The sequence below is a fragment of the Zootoca vivipara genome, chromosome 8 (assembly GCF_963506605.1).
Source record: "Zootoca vivipara chromosome 8, rZooViv1.1, whole genome shotgun sequence".
Classification (NCBI taxonomy): Eukaryota; Metazoa; Chordata; class Lepidosauria; order Squamata; family Lacertidae; genus Zootoca; species Zootoca vivipara.
This window is the reverse complement of record NC_083283.1, coordinates 3,116,534-3,135,849: the sequence shown is the minus strand read 5'-3', so window position 1 is coordinate 3,135,849 and position 19,316 is coordinate 3,116,534. Positions and strand designations below refer to the sequence as shown.

The 19,316-nt window shown below is 46.3% G+C and overlaps 1 protein-coding gene across 3 annotated transcripts in view; it reads right to left on the bottom strand.

Annotated features, from left to right (window-relative positions):
- The window catches only part of ARHGAP39 (Rho GTPase activating protein 39), a 184,987-nt gene that overhangs the window by 69,184 nt on the left and 96,487 nt on the right, over nucleotides 1-19,316 (bottom strand). For all 3 annotated transcript variants that reach the window (XM_035125366.2, XM_035125365.2, XM_060277558.1), the window contains exon 3: nucleotides 12,840-12,920. In XM_035125366.2, coding sequence (XP_034981257.1) covers nucleotides 12,840-12,920 — 81 coding nt within the window. The remainder of the gene's footprint in view (nucleotides 1-12,839; nucleotides 12,921-19,316) is intronic.

The window sequence follows — 19,316 nt, the reverse complement described above, 5'->3', positions numbered from 1 at the left end:
CTAAGCCGGCAGATCTGCTCCCTACGTGAGCCAGCATGGGGGAAGTACTGGATCAGAATAGTAAGGAACGTGAACCAGGTCCAGTTGCAAGAGACCCAGATTAGAGACAACAAGAAGAAAGCAGAGCTGCAGGCAGACTTTAATTGCTCCCTGTTGTGTGGGAGGGCCATCGTAAAAATTCTTGACTATGGGAAGAATACTTTAAAGGAGGACAAGCAAAGGGGGGGGATGCAGGGCATTCTCCCATCCCCTGGCACATGCCGGACGTCATCACCAACTAGGAGGCGAGGGACAGGAGCGTCAGGCCTGAAATGGACTCCTTGGATTGGAAAGAACAGAAGCCCCCGAGAGACTAATGTAAAAGATAACGTAAAGGACCCCTGGATGGTTAATTCCAGTCAAAGGCAACTATGGGGTTGCAGCACTCATCTCACTTTTCGGGCCGAGGGAGCCAGCGTTTGTCCACAGACAGGTTTTCCAGGTCCTGTGGCCAGCATGACTAAACCGCTTCTGGCGCAATGGGACACCGTGAAGGAAACCATAGCACACAGAAATGCTGTTTACCTTCCCGCCACGATGGTACCTATTTATCTACTTGCACCGGTGTGCTTTTGAACTGCTAGGTTGGCAGGAGCCAAGACAGAGCAACGGCAGCTCACTCTGTCGTGGAGATTTGAACCACCAACCTTCCAATTGGCAATCCCCAAGAGGCTCCGTGGTTTAGACCACAGCATCACTCGCGTCCCAGGCGCTAATGTATTGAACAGCAAAGGTGGCAAAGGTCGGTGCTAACCTGAGGTGCTGGCTGGCTGCCACTAACCTACAGTTCAGATAAACCACCGGCGATTCACAGAGGTAAGCAGCCACCCGATTTAAACGCAGACTGGGTTTTGCAGAGAGGACAAGCGCCGGAGGCCGAAAGCAACTGCTGTGATTAAGGCAAGGTCTACCTTTCTGCGCCCAGCATTCCCCAATCTGGAGCTGATGGGAATGGTAGTTCAAAGCATCAGGAGGGCATCAGGTTGGGGAAGAGTCTCAACCTGAGCATTCTTTTGAAGCAAAGCAAAACTCTCCCCGCTTTCTGACAGGGCGATCACCAATTATGGGCACTTTCAAACCCAAGTCCCCCAAATCCAACACTCTCCCCCACTGGGCTATGGTGTCCATTATTTCATAGAATCATAGATTTGGAAGAGACCACAAGGGCCATCCAGTCCAACCCCCTGCCAAGCAGGAAACACCATCAAAACATTCCTGACATATGGCCATCAAGCCTCTGCTTAAAGACCTCCAAAGAAGGAGACTCCACCACACTCCCTGGCAGCAAATTCCACTGCCGAACAGCTCTTACTATCAGGAAGTTCTTCCTAATGTTTAGGTGGAATCTTCTTTCTTGTAGTTGGAATCCGTTGCTCTGTGTCCGCTTCTCTGGAGCAGCAGAAAACAACCTTTCTCCCTCCTCTATATGACATCCTTTTATATATTTGAACATGGCTATCATATCAGCCCTTAACCTTCTCTTCTCCAGGCTAAACATACCCAGCTCCCCAAGCCGTTCCTCATAAGGCATCGTTTCCAGGCCTTTGACCATTTTGGTTGCCCTCTTCTGGACAAGTTCCAACTTGTCAGTATCCTTCTTGAACTGTGGTGCCCAGAACTGGACACAGTACTCCAGGTGAGGTCTGACCAGAGCAGAATACAGTGGTACTATTGCTTCCCTTGATCTAGATGCTATTTACTTGATCTAGATTTATTTCCCTTGATCTAGATTTATTTAGTTGTTGATTTGTTTGCCACCTTTCCAGCATCTGGTTTGGGACAGTTTTGCCTGAAATTGAAATGCTACCAGTTTCATTTCACATTTATTATCCATTCAATGCCAATCCTTCCAGTGAATGAGAGAGACACGCCGAAGCACATGTTTAGCCTCAAGACCATGCAGCTTGGCAACCCTTCATCTCTCACCTGCGTAGGGATGATAAAACCCAAAGACCACCACAAACACACGCAACCTCCGAAGAGGCATATGGGAGTGAAATTGGTAAAATTGTGTGTGCTATCTGCCTTAGAACTTCTCTGCAACTCCTTGCAACTGTATTCACTATGGGAGAAATGCCATGTTCTACTTGGTTTGGTGTATACTATCTGAAAGACCATATTTTCCTATATGAACCTCTAGCAGGCTCCGAGATCTTCTGGGGAGGCTCTTTGCTCTGTCCCCCACACCCTCACAGGCATGCTTGGTGGATGGGGGCGGTTAGAGGGCCTTCTTGGTGGCTGCTCCCTAGAGAAGCGAGTCTGGCTCCCTCCTTGCTATTCTTCCGCTGGCAGGTGGAGACCTCCTTTGGGAACAGGCTGTTTTTTAAGGAAAGGGCTTTTAAGCAGCACTTTGCTGTTTTTATTATCTGCATTGTAATAGAACTGATTTTTAAATATATATTTTAATTTTGAGTTCAATTACATTTTAACAATGATCTTCTGTGTGTTTTTAGCTCTGTGCCTTTTTCTTTGTATTTAATTTTTGCGAGCAGCCTTGAGTTCCAGTCTGGGGAAAAGGTGGGAAAATAATAATAATAATAATAATAATAATAATAATAATAATAATAATAATAATAATAATAATTTGGAAATTCAATAAAAATACTTTTTAAAAATGAAACCAAATTAAATTAATGCCTAAACTCAATGGGAAGTTTTTGATGTTTGATGTTTTGCTGTGTTTTGTTGAGAACTTTCCAGAGTGGCTGGGGAAACCCCGTGAGATAGGCAGCATATTATTATTATTATTATTATTATTATTATTATTTTCTTCTTCTTCCTCTTCCTCTTCCTCTTCCTCTTCCTCTTCTTCTGGGATGACACTGAACAGCCTTGGAGACTTTGGCTGGAGACATACAAATGAAACCTGTCTCTCGTAAATTTTTCAGTTCAATTAAAAAAAAACATATAAAAAAAGCAACCCATAATGTATTCCTCTTCTGCACGCCAAGAGGAGAACAAGGATCCCTGAAGGAGACAGCACCCCACCACCAAAGTGGAAATATTTCTCTCTTTCCCTCGAGAGCACGGCCCACGCCCAAGCTGAGCTGTGCATTCCTGATGATCGGAAAAAATGCTTTTAAAGGATGAGATCTGCACTCTGCAGAGCTCAGTAATTTCGGGGGGGGGGCACCACATACACACAAACACCCTTTACCCCTACCCATAGTTTGAAGATGTTAAAATGCAAGTGTGCAGGGGCCCTGATCAATGGAGGTCTTCCCCCCCCCCCATTGCGTTTCCAACGCGCAGCCCGCTGTTCTCTGAAGATGTCTCTGAGCACTCGGGTTGAAGGTCAGGGGAGGGACTTGTGAAATCAGACAGAAGTCGGGAAGAGCCACTCCGAAAGCGGCTCTCGGAGCCGAAGGCCAAGTTGTAAACAAATTAATATGGACGAGCCTCGAGGAAGCGCTTGTTCCTGAATGCTGATTTAGTCATTTCTACAAAGCAGCAAAGGGATCAGAGACATGGCATGCCTGTGTGAGTTCGGGTGGGGATGTTGGGGCCCAACAGCAGCATCCGCCCCGAGCCTTGAACCAGGTGGGTGCAAGCCTGCCTCTTTTTTTTTTGCTGATATAAGTAGCTCCTAGCCTTCTTTGATGCCACCATTAAGTAGACCTAAACAAGGTCATTTTTATGCCAAAGACTGCCTGCCAACGCCGTATGCATCTCCCCACAAACCCACGCAACAAACCGCAAAACTGGGTCAGTTTGTTTGTCACGTCGGCATTCGTTTAGACAACATTGCTGCATGCGTACTAAAGAAAAGACTCTCACAGTACTTTATATCCTGCAAGCAGCAATTTCTCTGCTCCTCCTCATGCCAGGGGCAGGAAACTAAGATGAGCAACAGGGTCAAAACTCTCTGGTTCTTGTTTGCAGTGTGAGAAGCTTGCAGGAATCATAGGATTCATAGGATTGTAGAGTTGGAAGGGACCCCAGTTCGGGGGCTGAGTCCCCTGTTAAGCAACACAGAAGGGGCCGAAGACACCTCAGCCCATAGGAGTTGGCCCCTATGTTGGCAAATCTGTATTAAATGGACTGCTGGAACATGGCAGGCATTGAATCTGGGACCTTCTGCATGAAGTAGCTGCATAGGAAACTGCCTACTTTACTAAGGACTAGAATCTTGCTTTATTTTTAGGGGAAGGGCTATATCTCAGTGGTAGAGCCTCTTGCATGCAGAAGAACATGAGTTTGATCCCTGGCATCTTGGGGCAGGGCTGGGCATATCCACAGTCTGAAACCCCGCACGGTGAGCCCCTGCCAGTCAGTGTGGGCAATACTGAGCTGGATGGACCAACGGGCTGGTTCCTATGTTCCTGGGATGCTGCTTGGCCTCCTCCCTGAAACAGACTCTAAGCATCCTTTGCCTTGGCCCCCGAGTCCCACTGAAAGGTTCGTCTCTCCCTCCCGATCTGAGATCTCAGCCAAGGAAAAGTGTTGCCATTCCCACTTGCAAACTCCGATTCTGACATGAGCTGGGGGGGGGTGGAGGGGGCTGCTGGCAAGCCTGCAGACAGCACCATGGCAAAGGGGTGCTCGGGTGCAGGCGCCAGGGGACAGTCCTGTCTTCTCCCCTTGTTTGCTTCCCTCCTTTCCTCTTTCTCAAAGTCAAGTCCTGGCGTACTCGCCAAAGCAGGCAGAAGTGAAAATGGCGGCGGGCGGGAGCATTTCAGCGGCAGCAAAGCAGCGGTCCGTGAAGGGGCCTCTGGAGGCTGGCAGGCAACTGACACCAGGCATGGCTGGGAATGCCAAAGCAACTCAGGCTGGGGGCTAAGCGTCAAACAGCAAGGGCAGAAACACAGGCTGAGCGGATCCTCAGAGACCCTGGGCATGCAAACCGCTTTGTGGGTAGGCAAAGATGCAATGTCAGGTGATGGACAGGTGGGCACATTTGCCCACCTGTTCAAACTTGGCCTGTAGGTGGAGGCAGTGGTGCTCTGGCCTTCTGTTCCCCACCTGGCAGCACTTCTCTAGGGTTTCAGGTGGGGGAGACGCTGGTGGGGTTTGAACTTGGGACCTTCCGTACGCAGCAGAAGCTCGACTATTTAGCTGCTGCTGCTCAACCATGTGTGTTTCCTAACGCTTCCCAGCTCCACAGTTTCACGCAAGCTTCCCGGGCACTGATTTGCTGCCTCCACATTAGGAAAAAGCCCGCTTGGCGATCCTACCCACAGCTTTATTCCCTTGAGAGTGCACCCAACCCCTTTTTGAAAAGTCCTCTAACCGTGAGTCCTCGAATCCCCCCGTTTAATTATATGCTTCGCATAATGAAACATTTCCTTTTGTGAACGCCAGAAAATCAATTTCGCCGGATGACTCCGAGCTGCCGTGTTTGGAGGCTGCGTGTAGAATTGCTCTTTATTCACATCCCCTCCGTTGGTCATGATTCATAACCCTCTAATAATACTAATCTCCCCTCTTTAATCATGCCCCCCCCAAACACACACACATCACTGCTCGTAGGGAAATGATTCCAAATCTGTCCTCAGTCGCTGCAGCTCCCCTTTGCTGTGTTTTCTCCAGTTCTACAATATCCCCTCCAAGATTGGCAAAGGACCCTGTGCAAAATTCAAAAGGTCACCACAGCAAAAGTTTATATACAGTAATGACATAATAAAATTTGCCATCAGTGGATTTTTAACTGGCTGACTGACTGAACCCAAAGGGTGCTCATCAATGGCTCCTTCTCATCCTGGAGAGTAGTGACTAGTGGGGTGCCACAGGGTTCTCTCTTGGGCCCAATCTTATTCAACATCTTTATCAATAGTTACAGGTAGGTAGCCGTGTTGGTCTGAGTCGAAGCAAAATAAAAAAATTCCTTCAGTAGCACCTTAAAGACCAACTAAGTTTATATTTTGGTATGAGCTTTCGTGTGCATGCACATCTGAAGAAGTGTGCATGCACACGAAAGCTCATACCAAAATATAAACTTAGTTGGTCTTTAAGGTGCTACTGAAGGAATTTTTTTATTTTGCATCTTTATCAATGACTTGGATGGTGGGCTTGAGGGCATCCTGAGCAAGTTTGCAGATGACACCAAATTGGGAGGGGTGGCTAATACCCCAGAGGACAGGATCACACTTCAAAATGACCTTAACAGATTAGACAACTGGGCCAAAGCAAACAAGATGAATTTTAACAAGGAGAAATGTAAAGTACTACACTTGGGCAAAAAAAAAATTAAAGGCACAAATACAGGATGGGTGACACCTGGCTTGAGAGCAGTACATGTGAAAAGGATCTAGGAGTCTTGGTAGACCACAAACTTGACATGAGTCAGCAGTGTGATGCAGCAGCTAAAAAAGCCAATGCAATTCTGGGCTGCATCAATAGGAGTATAGCATCTAGATCAAGGGAAGTAATAGTACCACTGTATCACCTCTGTGAGGTGAGTGGGGCTGAGAAACTTCAGAGAAGTGTGACTAGCCCAAGGTCACCCAGCAGCTGCATGTGGAGGAGCGCAAACCCGGCTCCCCAGATTACGAGACTACCGCTCTGGCTCTCAAGGGTGAAGCAAGTCTGCTTTCTGCTGCTCCAGAATGTAGGACCCAAACCAACAGATTCAAATTACAAGAAAGGAGATTCAAACTAAACCTTAGAAATAACTTTCTAAGGGCAAGAGCCCCTTGACAGTGGAATGGACTACCTTGGAAGCTGGTGGACTCTCCTTCACTGAAGGTTTTTGAACAGGTTGGGTGGCCATCCGTCAGGGATTCTTTGGCTTCAATTCCTGCATTGCAAGGGGTTGGACTGGATGACCCTCGTGGGTTCCTCTGAACTCTATTTTTTAACACCAGTTCATTACTCCTTTGTTTGTCTCTGTGTGTTTCTTTTCTTTTTCCCTTCCCGTTGTGTTCCGAGGATGAACTGAGTCTTTGCAAGATGCATTTTGACTTCATCCGAGACAATCTTGCACCAGATGGACCAGAAGTCTGGGCAGGCTCGAGGCAGCCGTCTATGTTCTTGTTGTTTTATTGAACATCTAAATAACTCTTCAACTAGGGAAGACTTAGAGGTGGGGGCTAAAAGCACTGAATGCATCCTCAAGCACTGATGCTTCCTTTAGATGAATTTCAACTCTCCTAGAACCCCCCCCCCTGTGGCGCCATTTGCAATGATGGCTGGTGCTTCTTACTCTAAGAGGAAAGGAGCCATGAGTGGCAGAAAGGCACCAAGGTTTTCGGGGGCTGAGCAGAAGTTGCCAGGCCCTTTCAGGGAGGCAAAGCTCTTGCTCAGAAAAGTGCCTTGCTCTCCCATCCTTCTGTCCAAAGTGGAGATTAAGTTTGACAAGCCAGGCGGCCAATGTAAATGAATTTGTCTGGTGGGAGCCGCCTGCCCGAAAACCAAATTACAGGGCTCGAACAACCATCTCCGGGAAGATGTTTACCTCTGATTGCGTATTATGCTGAGTGCAGAAGCATCTCAGTCAACAAGATTCTAATTGCGGAATTGCGGAGATGGGGGGGAACCTAGGAGTCATCTAGTCCAACCCCCTGTGATGCAGGAATCTCAACCAAAGCATCCATGTGTGTCAATCTGAGCTTTTTACATGGCTTATCTCTGCAGATCCTATAAGGTGGCAGTATGTGATATAAGACCCCCCCACACACACACCATGAATTCTTTAAATCCCCGTGCTCGTTCTTACCTCCAGACATGGCCTAGAAGGCAATGGTAAACTCCTGATCTCTTAATATTTTATATAAAGATCAGCACAGTAATCAGCAAGATTTTATTATCACCTTTTGTAAGCAGAATGGGCTCCACGTACACTATGAATATAACCAAAGGTAATTCAGGAAACAAACAAGATAACCAGATTAGTTGTCATTTCTCTCCTTTCAGCTGCAAATAACTAACAGGAACTTAAAGGGAATAAACAAAGGAACAGAAGAAATGATGGTATTGTGACATTTATTTATTACTAAATTTGTATAATTCCTTCATACGCAGAGCACAGCATCCAAAAGACTCCCTTCCCCTTTCTAATACAATTGTTGTTGTTTAGTCGTTTAGTCGTGTCCGACTCTTCGTGACCCCATGGACCATAGCACGCCAGGCACTCCTGTCTTCCACTGCCTCCCGTAGTTTGGTCAAACTCATGTTCATAGCTTCGAGAACACTGCCCAACCATCTTGTCCTCTGTCGTCCCCTTCTCCTAGTGCCCTCAATCTTTCCCAACATCAGAGTCTTTTCCAAGGATTCTTCTCTTCTCATGAGGTGGCCAAAGTATTGGAGCCTCAGCTTCACGATCTGTCCTTCCAGGGAGCACTCAGGGCTGATTTCCTTAAGAATTGATAGGTTTGATCTTCTAGCAGTCCATGGGACTCTCAAGAGTCTCCTCCAGCACCATAATTCAAAAGCATCAATTCTTCGGCGATCAGCCTTCTTTATGGTCCAGCTCTCACTTCCATACATCACTACTGGGAAAACCATAGCTTTAACTATATGGACCTTTGTCGGCAAGGTGATGTCTCTGCTTTTTAAGATGCTGTCTAGGTTTGTCATTGCTTTTCTCCCAAGAAGCAGGCGTCTTTTAATTTTGTGACTGCTGTCACCATCTGCAGTGATCAAGGAGCCCAAGAACGTAAAATCTCTCACTGCCTCCATTTCTTCCCCTTCTATTTGCCAGGAGGTGATGGGACCAGTGGCCATGATCTTGGTTTTTTTGATGTTGAGCTTCAGACCATATTTTGCGCTCTCCTCTTTCACCCTCATTAAAAGGTTCTTTAATTCCTCCTCACTTTCTGCCATCAAGGTTGTGTCATCTGCATATCTGAGGTTGTTGATATTTCTTCCGGCAATCTTAATTCCTGCTTGGGATTCATCTAGTCCAGCCTTTCGCATGATGAATTCTGCATATAAGTTAAATAAGCAGGGAGACAATATACAACCTTGTCGTACTCCTTTCCTAATTTTGAACCAATCAGTTGTTCCATATCCAGTTCTAACTGTAGCTTCTTGTCCCACATAGAGATTTCTCAGGAGACAGATGAGGTGATCAGGCACTCCCATTTCTTTAAGAACTTGCCATAGTTTGCTGTGGTCAACACAGTCAAAGGCTTTTGCATAGTCAATGAAGCAGAAGTAGACGTTTTTCTGGAACTCTCTAGCTTTCTCCATAATCCAGCGCATGTTTGCTATTTGGTCTCTGGTTCCTCTGCCCTTTCGAAATCCAGCTTGCACTTCTGGGAGTTCTCGGTCCACATACTGCCTAAGCCTGCCTTGTAGAATTTTAAGCATAACCTTGCTAGCGTGTGAAATGAGCGCAATTGTGCGGTAGTTGGAGCATTCTTTGGCACTGCCCTTCTTTGGAATTGGGATGTAGACTGATCTTCTCCAATCCTCTGGCCATTGCTGAGTTTTCCAAACTTGCTGGCATATTGGGTGTAGCACCTTAACAGCATCATCTTTTAAAATTTTAAACAGTTCAGCTGGAATATCATCACTTCCACTGGCTTTGTTATTAGCAGTGCTTTCTAAGGCCCATTTGACTTCACTCTCCAAGATGTCTGGCTCAAGGTCAGCAACCACACTACCTGGGGTGTACGAGACCTCCATATCTTTCTGGTATAATTCCTCTGGTATAATTCTAATACAATACCGTGGTCCAAAATAGCGTTTAGACTCCACATTTTCCATAGCTAGCTAGCAAAAGCTGCCGTGGGAGCCCCCTTTGCTTCTCAACCGTCCCAAGGACCAGCTTTACATTTCGCCGAAGCACCGACCAAGGAATTGTTAGGAGAGGCGCTGCAGCCTTGCTGATACAGGTTACTGATGGGGAGAGCATAATTCTAAAACAAAAGGCACAGCCCTAGTCCTCTCTGACTGAGGTGCTATTGCCTTCAGGACAGATATACAGCATTTGGAACTTTGCTGACCGAAAGCAGCAACCATATGCTAATAATAATAATAATTTCTTTGTTTGTACCCCACCCAACTGACTGGGTTGCCCCAGCCGCTCTGGGCGGCTTCCGACAAATATCAAAGCATAATAAAACATCAAACATTAAAAACGTCCCTAAACAGGGCTGCCTCCAGATGCCTTCTAAAAGATGCATAGTTATTTATCTCCATATGTGCCATTCTCTTTTTAATTTCAAGTAAGAAACTTGTGGGGGTTTTGTTTTTTTTAAATTCCTCTGGTGTGCGAACGTCTCGTGGGCAGATGGTTAAGAGGAAACACATCTGCGTAACAGACGCATGCTGTAACTCTAGCAAAAAGGTCCTAAAACTCTTCGTATCATGTGCATGAATGCACCTGAGTGTATTCGGACCCACGTTTGAGTTCTGACGTACACCTTGTAACAACGTAAGAACGAAAGAAGTGCCTGCTAGATCAGGCCAATGGCATCCTGTTCTCACACACCCCTCTAGGTATTGCCACTTCCTTGCGGTCTGGCTTGCCCTGTACGGGGCAAGCAGGAACATTAGGGTGCGTGTGTCGTAGGCCAGTGGTAGATCACCTGCTTTTCTTTTGAGAAGCCCTGGCGTCAGGCAAGGACCGACAACACTGAGCTCGGTGAACCGTTGATACAAGGAAGGTTTCGTCGCTGCTGTGCAAAGCTGAGCCCAGAAAATCCAAATGCAACAGCCTCTCCCTACCTACCTGGGTGCTTTGCCTTAAAGACTGAGGATTGCTATTAATGAGAAATGAAAGCAAATATTGACCATTAGCTAAACCCAGCCGCCTTCCCCCTGTGCAAACAGCTGGGCGCAATTCGCACGGCAAGATTGCAAGTGCTTAGGAGACGCAGGCAGCCTCCTGTTTGAAATGCAGGCTTCATAACCCCTGGAGCAAGCTCGGAATAATCAATGCCCTGTGCATGACGCCTCCCTTCCAGGTCTGTGGCGGGTGCTGCTTTTCTCAGAGAGAGCATGACAGCTGCTCCCAACTGCCAAGCACCTGGCCCTGCAGGAAGCAGCTGGGATGTGCCTTATTTATTCTTGATGCATTTTTACCCTGACTCCTCCCAAGTGAGTAGGGATAGGTAACAAGGGTTTGGGCACTTTGCTGCAGAGATCCCAGCACACAGGTTTTGTTCCACAGGTTTGCACACTGCTTTCCAGTTACCATTTAGCAACACAGAAAGTGAGAGCTGGACCATAAAGAAGGCTGATCGCCGAAGAATTGATGCTTTTGTATTATGGTGAGCTGGAGGAGACTCTTGAGAATCCCATGGACTGCAAGAAGATCAAACCTATCCATTCTGAAGGAAATCAGCCCTGAGTGCTCACTGGAAGGACAGATCCTGAAGCTGAGGCTCCAATACTTTGGCCACCTCACGAGAAGAGAAGACTCCCTGGAAAAAACCCTGATGTTGGGAAAGATTGAGGGCACTAGGAGAAGGGGACGACAGAGGACGAGATGGTTGGACAGTGTTCTCGAAGCTACGAACATGAGTTTGACCAAGCTGCGGGAGGCAGTGGAAGACAGGAGTGCCTGGCGTGCTAAGGTCCATGGGGTCACGAAGAGTCGGACATGACTAAACGACTAAACAACAACAACAACAAAGCACTGTAAAGTGGTACCACTGGTTATGAACTTAATTCGTTCCTGAGATCCGTTTTTAACCTGAAACCGTTCTTAACCTGAGGTACCACTTTAGCTAATGGGGCCTCCCGCTGCCACCAGCCACTCTGGGCAGCTTCCAACAAAATATTAAAATACAATAGTCTATTAAACATTAAAAGCTTCCCTAAACAGATGTCTTCTAAAAGTTTGGTAGGCGTTTTTCTCTTTGCCATCTGGTGGGAGGGCGTTCCACAGGGTGGGTGCCACTACCGAGAAGGCCTGGTTCCCTGTAACTTGGTTTCTCACAGGGAGGGAACCGCCAGAAGGCCCTCGGTACTTGGCACTCGGGTGTGTAACCTTGAGTTACAAACGCCTCAGGTTACAAATGCTTCAGGTTACAAACTCCGCTAAGCTGGAAGAGTTACCTCGATTTGTGAACTTTGCCCCAGGATGAGAACAGAAATCATATGCCGGCAGCACAGCGTGAAAGCACGTCTCTAGTTAAGAACAGTTTCAGATTAAGAACGGACTCTGGAATGAATTAAGTTCGTAACTAGAGGTACCACTGTATTATTATTATTATTATTATTATTATTATTATTATTATTATTATTATTATTATTATCCTCGTGTTTAGAGCAACAACAGAAAGTTACAAGAAAGGAGATTCTGACTAAACATCAGGAAGAACTTTCTGACGGTAAGAGCTGCTCGACAGTGGAAAGGACTCCCTAGGGAGGTGGTGGACTCTCCTTCCTTGGAGGTTTTTAAGCAGAGGTTGGATGACCACCTGTCCTCCAATGCTGCAATTATATGATCTTATGGAGCATGCGCAGAGTGCTGGACTCCGGTGCAGATCTCAAGATACGATTGTAGGAAAACAGACTTGTTCAGATAGGCTCAGTACTGCCCACAATGAGTGGCAAGGGTTTCAGGCAGGAACTCCACACTTCTGCCTGACCCAGAAAGGCCATGGATTGAACCAGGGACCTTCTGCATGCAGAGCACCTGCTCCGCCCCAGAGCTATGGCAGCCAGGTGTTCTGCCCCACGAAAGGTAAGAGCAAGGGTGAAGAAATTTCAGGTGCTTCCTTGTGGGTGCAAAGCCGCTCCTCTGCCACAATGCTACATGCCCTTCCCCAAGATCTCCTAAATTAAACAACCTCCCCCTGCAGGTCTCCTACGACACTGAGTTTCTATAATTCCACACCGAAATGGATTCTCTCCCCCCCCCCAACTGCCCCGCTTTCTAAACTCTCTTTAGCATCAGGGCAACTCACCTGTATTGCAGCCGCTGCCCGTCGGAGCCATAATCCCGATAGATCTCGTATTCCTTTTCGAAAACTCCGGGAGGCGAGGAACTGCAAGAGGACACAAGAAGAAACGAGGCTATGAGGAACAAAGCGGGTGGGGACCAGCACACACACACACACACACACACACACACACACACACACACAGCTTGCTGGTCAGGATTGTGTAGCAATGGAAGCCGCATCTAGCAAACTGGGGATGGGAAACCTTTTCGAGACCAAGAACCTTCTGGGGGCTGCAAGCCAGCAGCGGCTGAGGACAGATGCAAAAGCAGGTGCAGCAATGAATATAAAGCAATGAATATGCTTGCAAAACGTGGCCCACTTATAAACGCCATCTCCAACTCCTCAAAAGATTCCATCAACGGTGTCTCCGGAAAATTTTACACATCACCTGGGAATACAGGCGAACTAATGCCAGTGTATTGGAAGAAGTGTCAAAGCAATGATTCTTCCACATCAACTTCGTTGGACTGGTCATGTTGTGCAGATGCCTGATCATCGTCTTCCAAAAAGCAACTATTCTATTCCGAACTTAAAAATGGAAAGCATAATGTTGGTGGTCAACAAAAGAGGTTTAAAGACTCTCTCAAGGCAAATCTAAAAAAAAAAGTAGTATAAACACTGACAACTGGGAAACACTGGCCTGTGAGTGCTCTAATTGGAGAACAGCCTTTACCAAAAGTGTAATGAGCTTTGAAGACACTTGAACTCAGGATGCAAGGAGAAACGTTCTAAGAGGAAGACACCAAATCCACACCGTGACCAACTCCCACCCAGAAACCAATGTCCCCACTGTGGAAGGATGTGTGGATCCAGAATTGGCCTCCACAGTGACTTATGGATTCACTGTTAAGACCGTGTTCATGGAAGACAATCTTACTCAGCCACGAGAAGAAGAAGAAGGAGGAGGAGGAGGAGGAGGAGGAGGAGGAGGAGGAGGAGGAGGAGGAGGAGGAGGAGGAGGAGGAGGAGGAGGAGGAGGAGGAGAAGGAGAGAAGAAGAAGAAGAAGAAGAAGAAGAAGAAGAAGAAGAAGAAGAAGAAGAAGAAGAAGAAGAAGAAGAAGAAGAAGAAGAAGAAGAAGAAGTAGTTACAGCAGACTAGGCAGTACACTCAACTCTTCTCTATCCTCCTTCCAGGCAAGCAAGAGTTCAGGGACATGTTCTCGCCAGGGCCAAAACACTCAAGGAAGGTAGGAAGGGTGCGATATGGGCAAAGGCCAAAGGGTCAGAAAGAGAGCTCTGAATGGCCGTCTTTGGCCCCTAGGCTTTCGGTTGCCCACCCCTGTAATAAGCTACACCCAGACACAGCTAGACTATTTGCCCAGCAGAGCTAAGGTGTGTCTTTCAGAGAGCTAGCTGCCCTGCTGGGGATGTTATCTACTAAGGTCCCACCAAAGGCAGCCAGCAAAAGAAGCAAAATCACATATCAGAAATATAAAAACATAAAAGCCACAATCCCTCGCCTGGTACTTTATTTGGAAAGGATCAAAGGATCTCTGTTTATGGATCTGCATTGTTGTTGTTGATGATGTTGATGTTGTTTGTATACCGCCCTTCATAAAATAAAATTATTATAATTATTCCTATGGAATGCCCCCTCATCAGATGTCAAAGAGATAAACAACTATACAACTTTTAGAAGACATTTGAAGGGAGCCCTGTTCTTAAGGAAGTTTTTAATGGTTGATGTTTTTCCAGTGGTTTTTATGTGTTGCAAGCTGCCCAGAGTGGCTGGGGAAACCCAGCCAGATGGGCGGGGTATAAATATTATTGTTGTTGTTGTTGTTGTTGTTGTTGTTGTTGTTGTTGTTGTTGTTATCTGATTATTAGTATCTGATTAAGTGTACATGCACACAAAAGCTCATACCAAAATAAAAACTTAGTTGGTCTTTAAGGTGCTACTGAAGGAATTTTTTATTTTGTTTCGACTCAGACCAACACGGCTACCTACCTGTAACTATTATTATTATTATTATTCTGAAGGTCACCAGACAGTTTGCAACATAAAAATACAAAATGAAAACACACAATAGATTAAAAATGCATCAATTATATGTTAGCCTGATGCATGGAGAAATGTTATAGATTTGTGGGTTTATTGATCTATTCTATAGGATAGGATAAGGAATCTGATTTGACGCGAAGCTCCTGCATAACCAGGTTGAGCTATACTCAGTGTGTGAATGAGTGAATTGGGCTTCAAGGCTTACCTGTGCTTAAACGTTACCGCCAGCGAAATCGCTTCATTAGCCCCAATCAAATAATTAGTGTAGCGGTTTTACAGAGCTTCAAAAAAACACATTAATGCATTAAAAAGTACAAAGCTAGAAACTGCACCAGCTAAAATAAAGATCCGCCAATGGAGGTGTTTGCGTTAATGAGGGAGATTAGGGGATGCTCCTAGAACAAAGAGAGAGAAACGAGTTGTCCTTATGGGATGGATATTTTTAAAAGGAAAGAAAAAAGAAGTGGCAATAAAAATTAGCTCTGACAGAAGCTTAATTTTAATGAGGCTTCCAAGCTTTAGATTTACAACTCGCAAGGGCGCTGCTAAGGAAATCACTTAGCCCCTTTCCTTTCTCTCTCCTGTGTGCATGCAAATCCTGAGTCCCTGTGCCTCCATGGAATCTCTTACACGAATGCACATGTGTGGCTTCCATGGCCAGCAATAGCGGCAGCGAAAGCAGGGGTGGTGAACGCTGAGGACCAGTGGGAGGAACCAGCTGGGGGGTGGGGTGGGATGACTGTGAGTCATCAGAGGGAGTAGATTGGGGAGAGGAGGTGTTGGCAATTGAAGAAGTAACAGGACTTGGTGAGCGGGGAGAGTCAGTGGCAGAGGGAAGTGCAGAATCAGAAGATGAAGCAGGAGAGTCAGAGGAGGGAGGTCAAGAGGAAGAGATGAGAGGTACCGAAATCCCAAAGGAGCAGAGACTCTTTATGTATGCAACGACAGCTGCACGGATGCGACTAGTCCAGAGGTGGAAAGTCCCTACCAGAGAGGAGGGGCAAACTAAGCTGAAACACCAAAACTGACTCGAAACAAAATCTTTCCAGTAGCACCTTAGAGACCAACAAAGTTTGCCATTGGTATGAGCTTTCGTGTGCATGCATACTTCTTCAGATACATGCACACGAAAGCTCATACCCATGACAAACTTAGTTGGTCTCTAAGGTGCTATTGGAAGGAATTTTTTTATTTTGTTTCGACTACAGCAGACCAACATGGCTACCTTCCTGTAACCAAAACTGACTGTAAAGCTCAGGAACCAAGAAGACCAAAACTTCAATAAAGAATGGGGGAAATTCACAATTTAATTGAAAGACCACTGTAAGCAGATGGAAACATTAGCAGGATTGTAACAACACTTGTAATGTAGAAGGTATTATGGACAAAATGGAGAGACATAAAATTTGGATGACGAAATAATATGCAGTTGAAAAAGTTTATAATAGGACCCATAGAAGGGAAGGTGGGGAGTCTAGGGATTCAGGGGAAATCTCTAAATATGGATATGCATTTTGTATTGTTATAATTGTATATCTGTAAAAACAAATAGAAATTATTTCCAAAAAGAGGAGGAGATGAGTTTTGGATGCTTTTGGGGGGGGGACTCAAATTTAAGAAAATGGGGGAAGGATTGCCCAAAGTTGTTGAGCCGTTTGGGGGGAGGATTGCCAAACGACTGACAATCGCTCACTCGCCAACATGCGCCTGCCTGCTCACCAACAGCAGACGGCAATCGCACGCCCAATTGCCAAAGCGGAAGCCAATTTACAGCAACCAATCACCCATCCAATTACCGCAGCAGCAAATCCAAAGCAGGACTTGGCACAGCCGCCAATCACCCACAAAATCGCCGCCAAGCTCCTGCTCGCGGCTGCAACCAAACACCCATCCCCCCCAATGCACTATCCATGTATAGGACAACCCCCGTTTTTTAACATTATTTTAGAGTTAAAAAAACCTCGTCTTATAAATGGAACAGCACGGTACTTTTTGATCCATGCAGCAAGACCATGGGTAGGCAAACTAAGGCCAGGGGGCCAGATCCGGCCCAATTGCCTTCTCAATCCAGGAATCAGCATGTGTGCTTTTATTTAAAATGCATCTCTGGATTATTTGTGGGGCATAGGAATTTGTCCATATTCCCCCCCCCCAAAAAAATAGTCTGGCCCCCCACAAGGTCTGAGGGACAGTGGACCGGCCCCCTGCTGAAAAAGTTTGCTACCCCTGAGCAAGACCTACCGGGATGTGCTGCTGTGCTAATTAGGCCTGCCACTCCAACCAGTCTGTGCAGGTTGTGTTCTTGCTAATGAAGAGTTAACTCAATGCGCACAGTGTGATTTACTGCTGGCTTGCTGCTGTCAGGTGGGGAACCTGTGTGTTTCAGCTCGAGGGTCACATTTCCTTCCAGGAAACCTTTTGGGGGCCATGGGCCAGTGACGCTCAGGGCCAGAGGCAAAAGTGGGTGGAACAACTAATGAATTTTCTCCACACTTTCGCACTCCTTTCTCTATCCTGCGGCCGCCCAACCAGCCAAGAGGTAATGGCCAGTGTTTGAGGCCATATTCCTGCAGGTAAAAATGCTAAGCTGGATCGGGTCGGGGGGGGGAAGGGCAGCAAATTGGTTGCACGATATAAAAATATTTTTATTAATCATTTTTAAAAGCCAGCTGCGCGTACTATGAACCCTGGTGGATTGTAGCGATGGACAGGGTTTTATGCTTTGCATCCATTCAGACATTTTATTAGCTTTTTACGGCTTTTAAATCAGATCACTACTCACTCAGCCTCATCCACGGGAGCTGAGCAGGCTTTGGGTGGGGGGATTATTAATAAACTTTCCCATGTTTTCGAGCACATCCTCGCAATCTTTGGGCAGGCTCCCCGCATAATAACATCTCCCTCCGCAGGAGCAGATCTGAAATTATTTGGGGGGACACCGTGTCGGAAGCTCAGCCACGCAGATTTTATCGCTGAGCCGGATATTCGATTCTTGCACTTTCTTGCAGCTTCTACCCATCATACAGCACAAGAAAAAAAGGGGGGGACGTGATGGAGGCATTTAAAACCATTCATGGTGCAGAGAAAATGAATGGGGGGGATTATTTCCCTCGCAATGTTAGGACCTGGTGGGGGCCATCTAACAAATCTGAAATTTCAGAGATACAGTCATACCTCACGATAACCCCCCCCCCCGCTTCATGTTGCGTCTTTTCAGGTTACGGGCGCGTTTTGGGGCGGGGGGCGCGTTTTGGGGGGCGGGCAGCCGCGATGGCGCCCCTGTGAACGCGCTGCCCGGGACGCCCCGCCCCCACCGCCCCTATCTTCCTATGCTTCTGGTGTACTCTACTCACACCGAGCAGGGTCGCATATCACCGTGCTCACTGGTCTGCTCCTAACAGGGCAGCCCGGAGGATGCACATCGGCGTGCCTGGGGGCAGACTCACCACTAGCCCCCGCCCAAAATGCCAACAGCGAATGGGCCGGCGGAACGGATCCCGTTCACAACATGAGGTATCACTGTATAGGGCAGAGAAAACTAGTAAACTGCATTATGCGTGCAGTTAAAACTCTGGAATTCGGCTTTAAAGGGGGAGGGGGGGCAGCTTGGAAACATTTGTAGAGCATAAGCCCACCAGTGCCTACTAGCCTCCAAGGTTGTGCAAGGATGAGGCAGAAATGTGTGTATGTATATACCGGTATATATATATATACTCTCTCTCTCTCTCTCTCTCTCTCTCTCTCTCTCTCTCTCTCTCTCTCTCTCTCTCTCCCTCTCTCCCCAGATATATTCCATTCACTGATTTTACAATCATTTTGCCATTTTAAAATTCGACTTCCTTCCCCCTCTATCTGCGGTTCCTTAAATTTATTTTTAATATCTCCTGCATATCCAAAGTCACTTAATTTACTCATTTACAGTTGGGCCTGATGAGCATTTACTGTTTCCAACCCTAATCCTGCAGAAAGACATCTAATTAGATTTTAATCTGATCCTGACTTGTTTTTAGGAGGTAATTTACAGTTATTGTTTGATTTTATATTAATGTTATATATTTGATGTTAGCCGCCCTGAGCCCGGTTTTGGCCAGGGAGGAGGCCGGGATACAAATAAAAGTTTTTTGTTTTTTAAAAAAGTTGTTGTTGTTGTTTTACTGTATTTATCTTGTTTAAATATATAAGCTTATGTAACTGCAGGTTATTACAATAATCCTGCCAGTGATTTTATCTGTTCACAATTTATCTGTAAATAATCAATAAACCATTTCCATTCTTTGATTAAAAGTTTGTTATCTTGATTTCTTATTCTTCCGGTAAGTTTCGCCATTTCTGCATATTCCATAAGTTTTTGTATACATTCTTCCTTTGCTGGGACTCCTTCTTTCCATTTTTGGGCAAATAACATTCTTGCCGCTGTAGTCACGCACATGAATAAG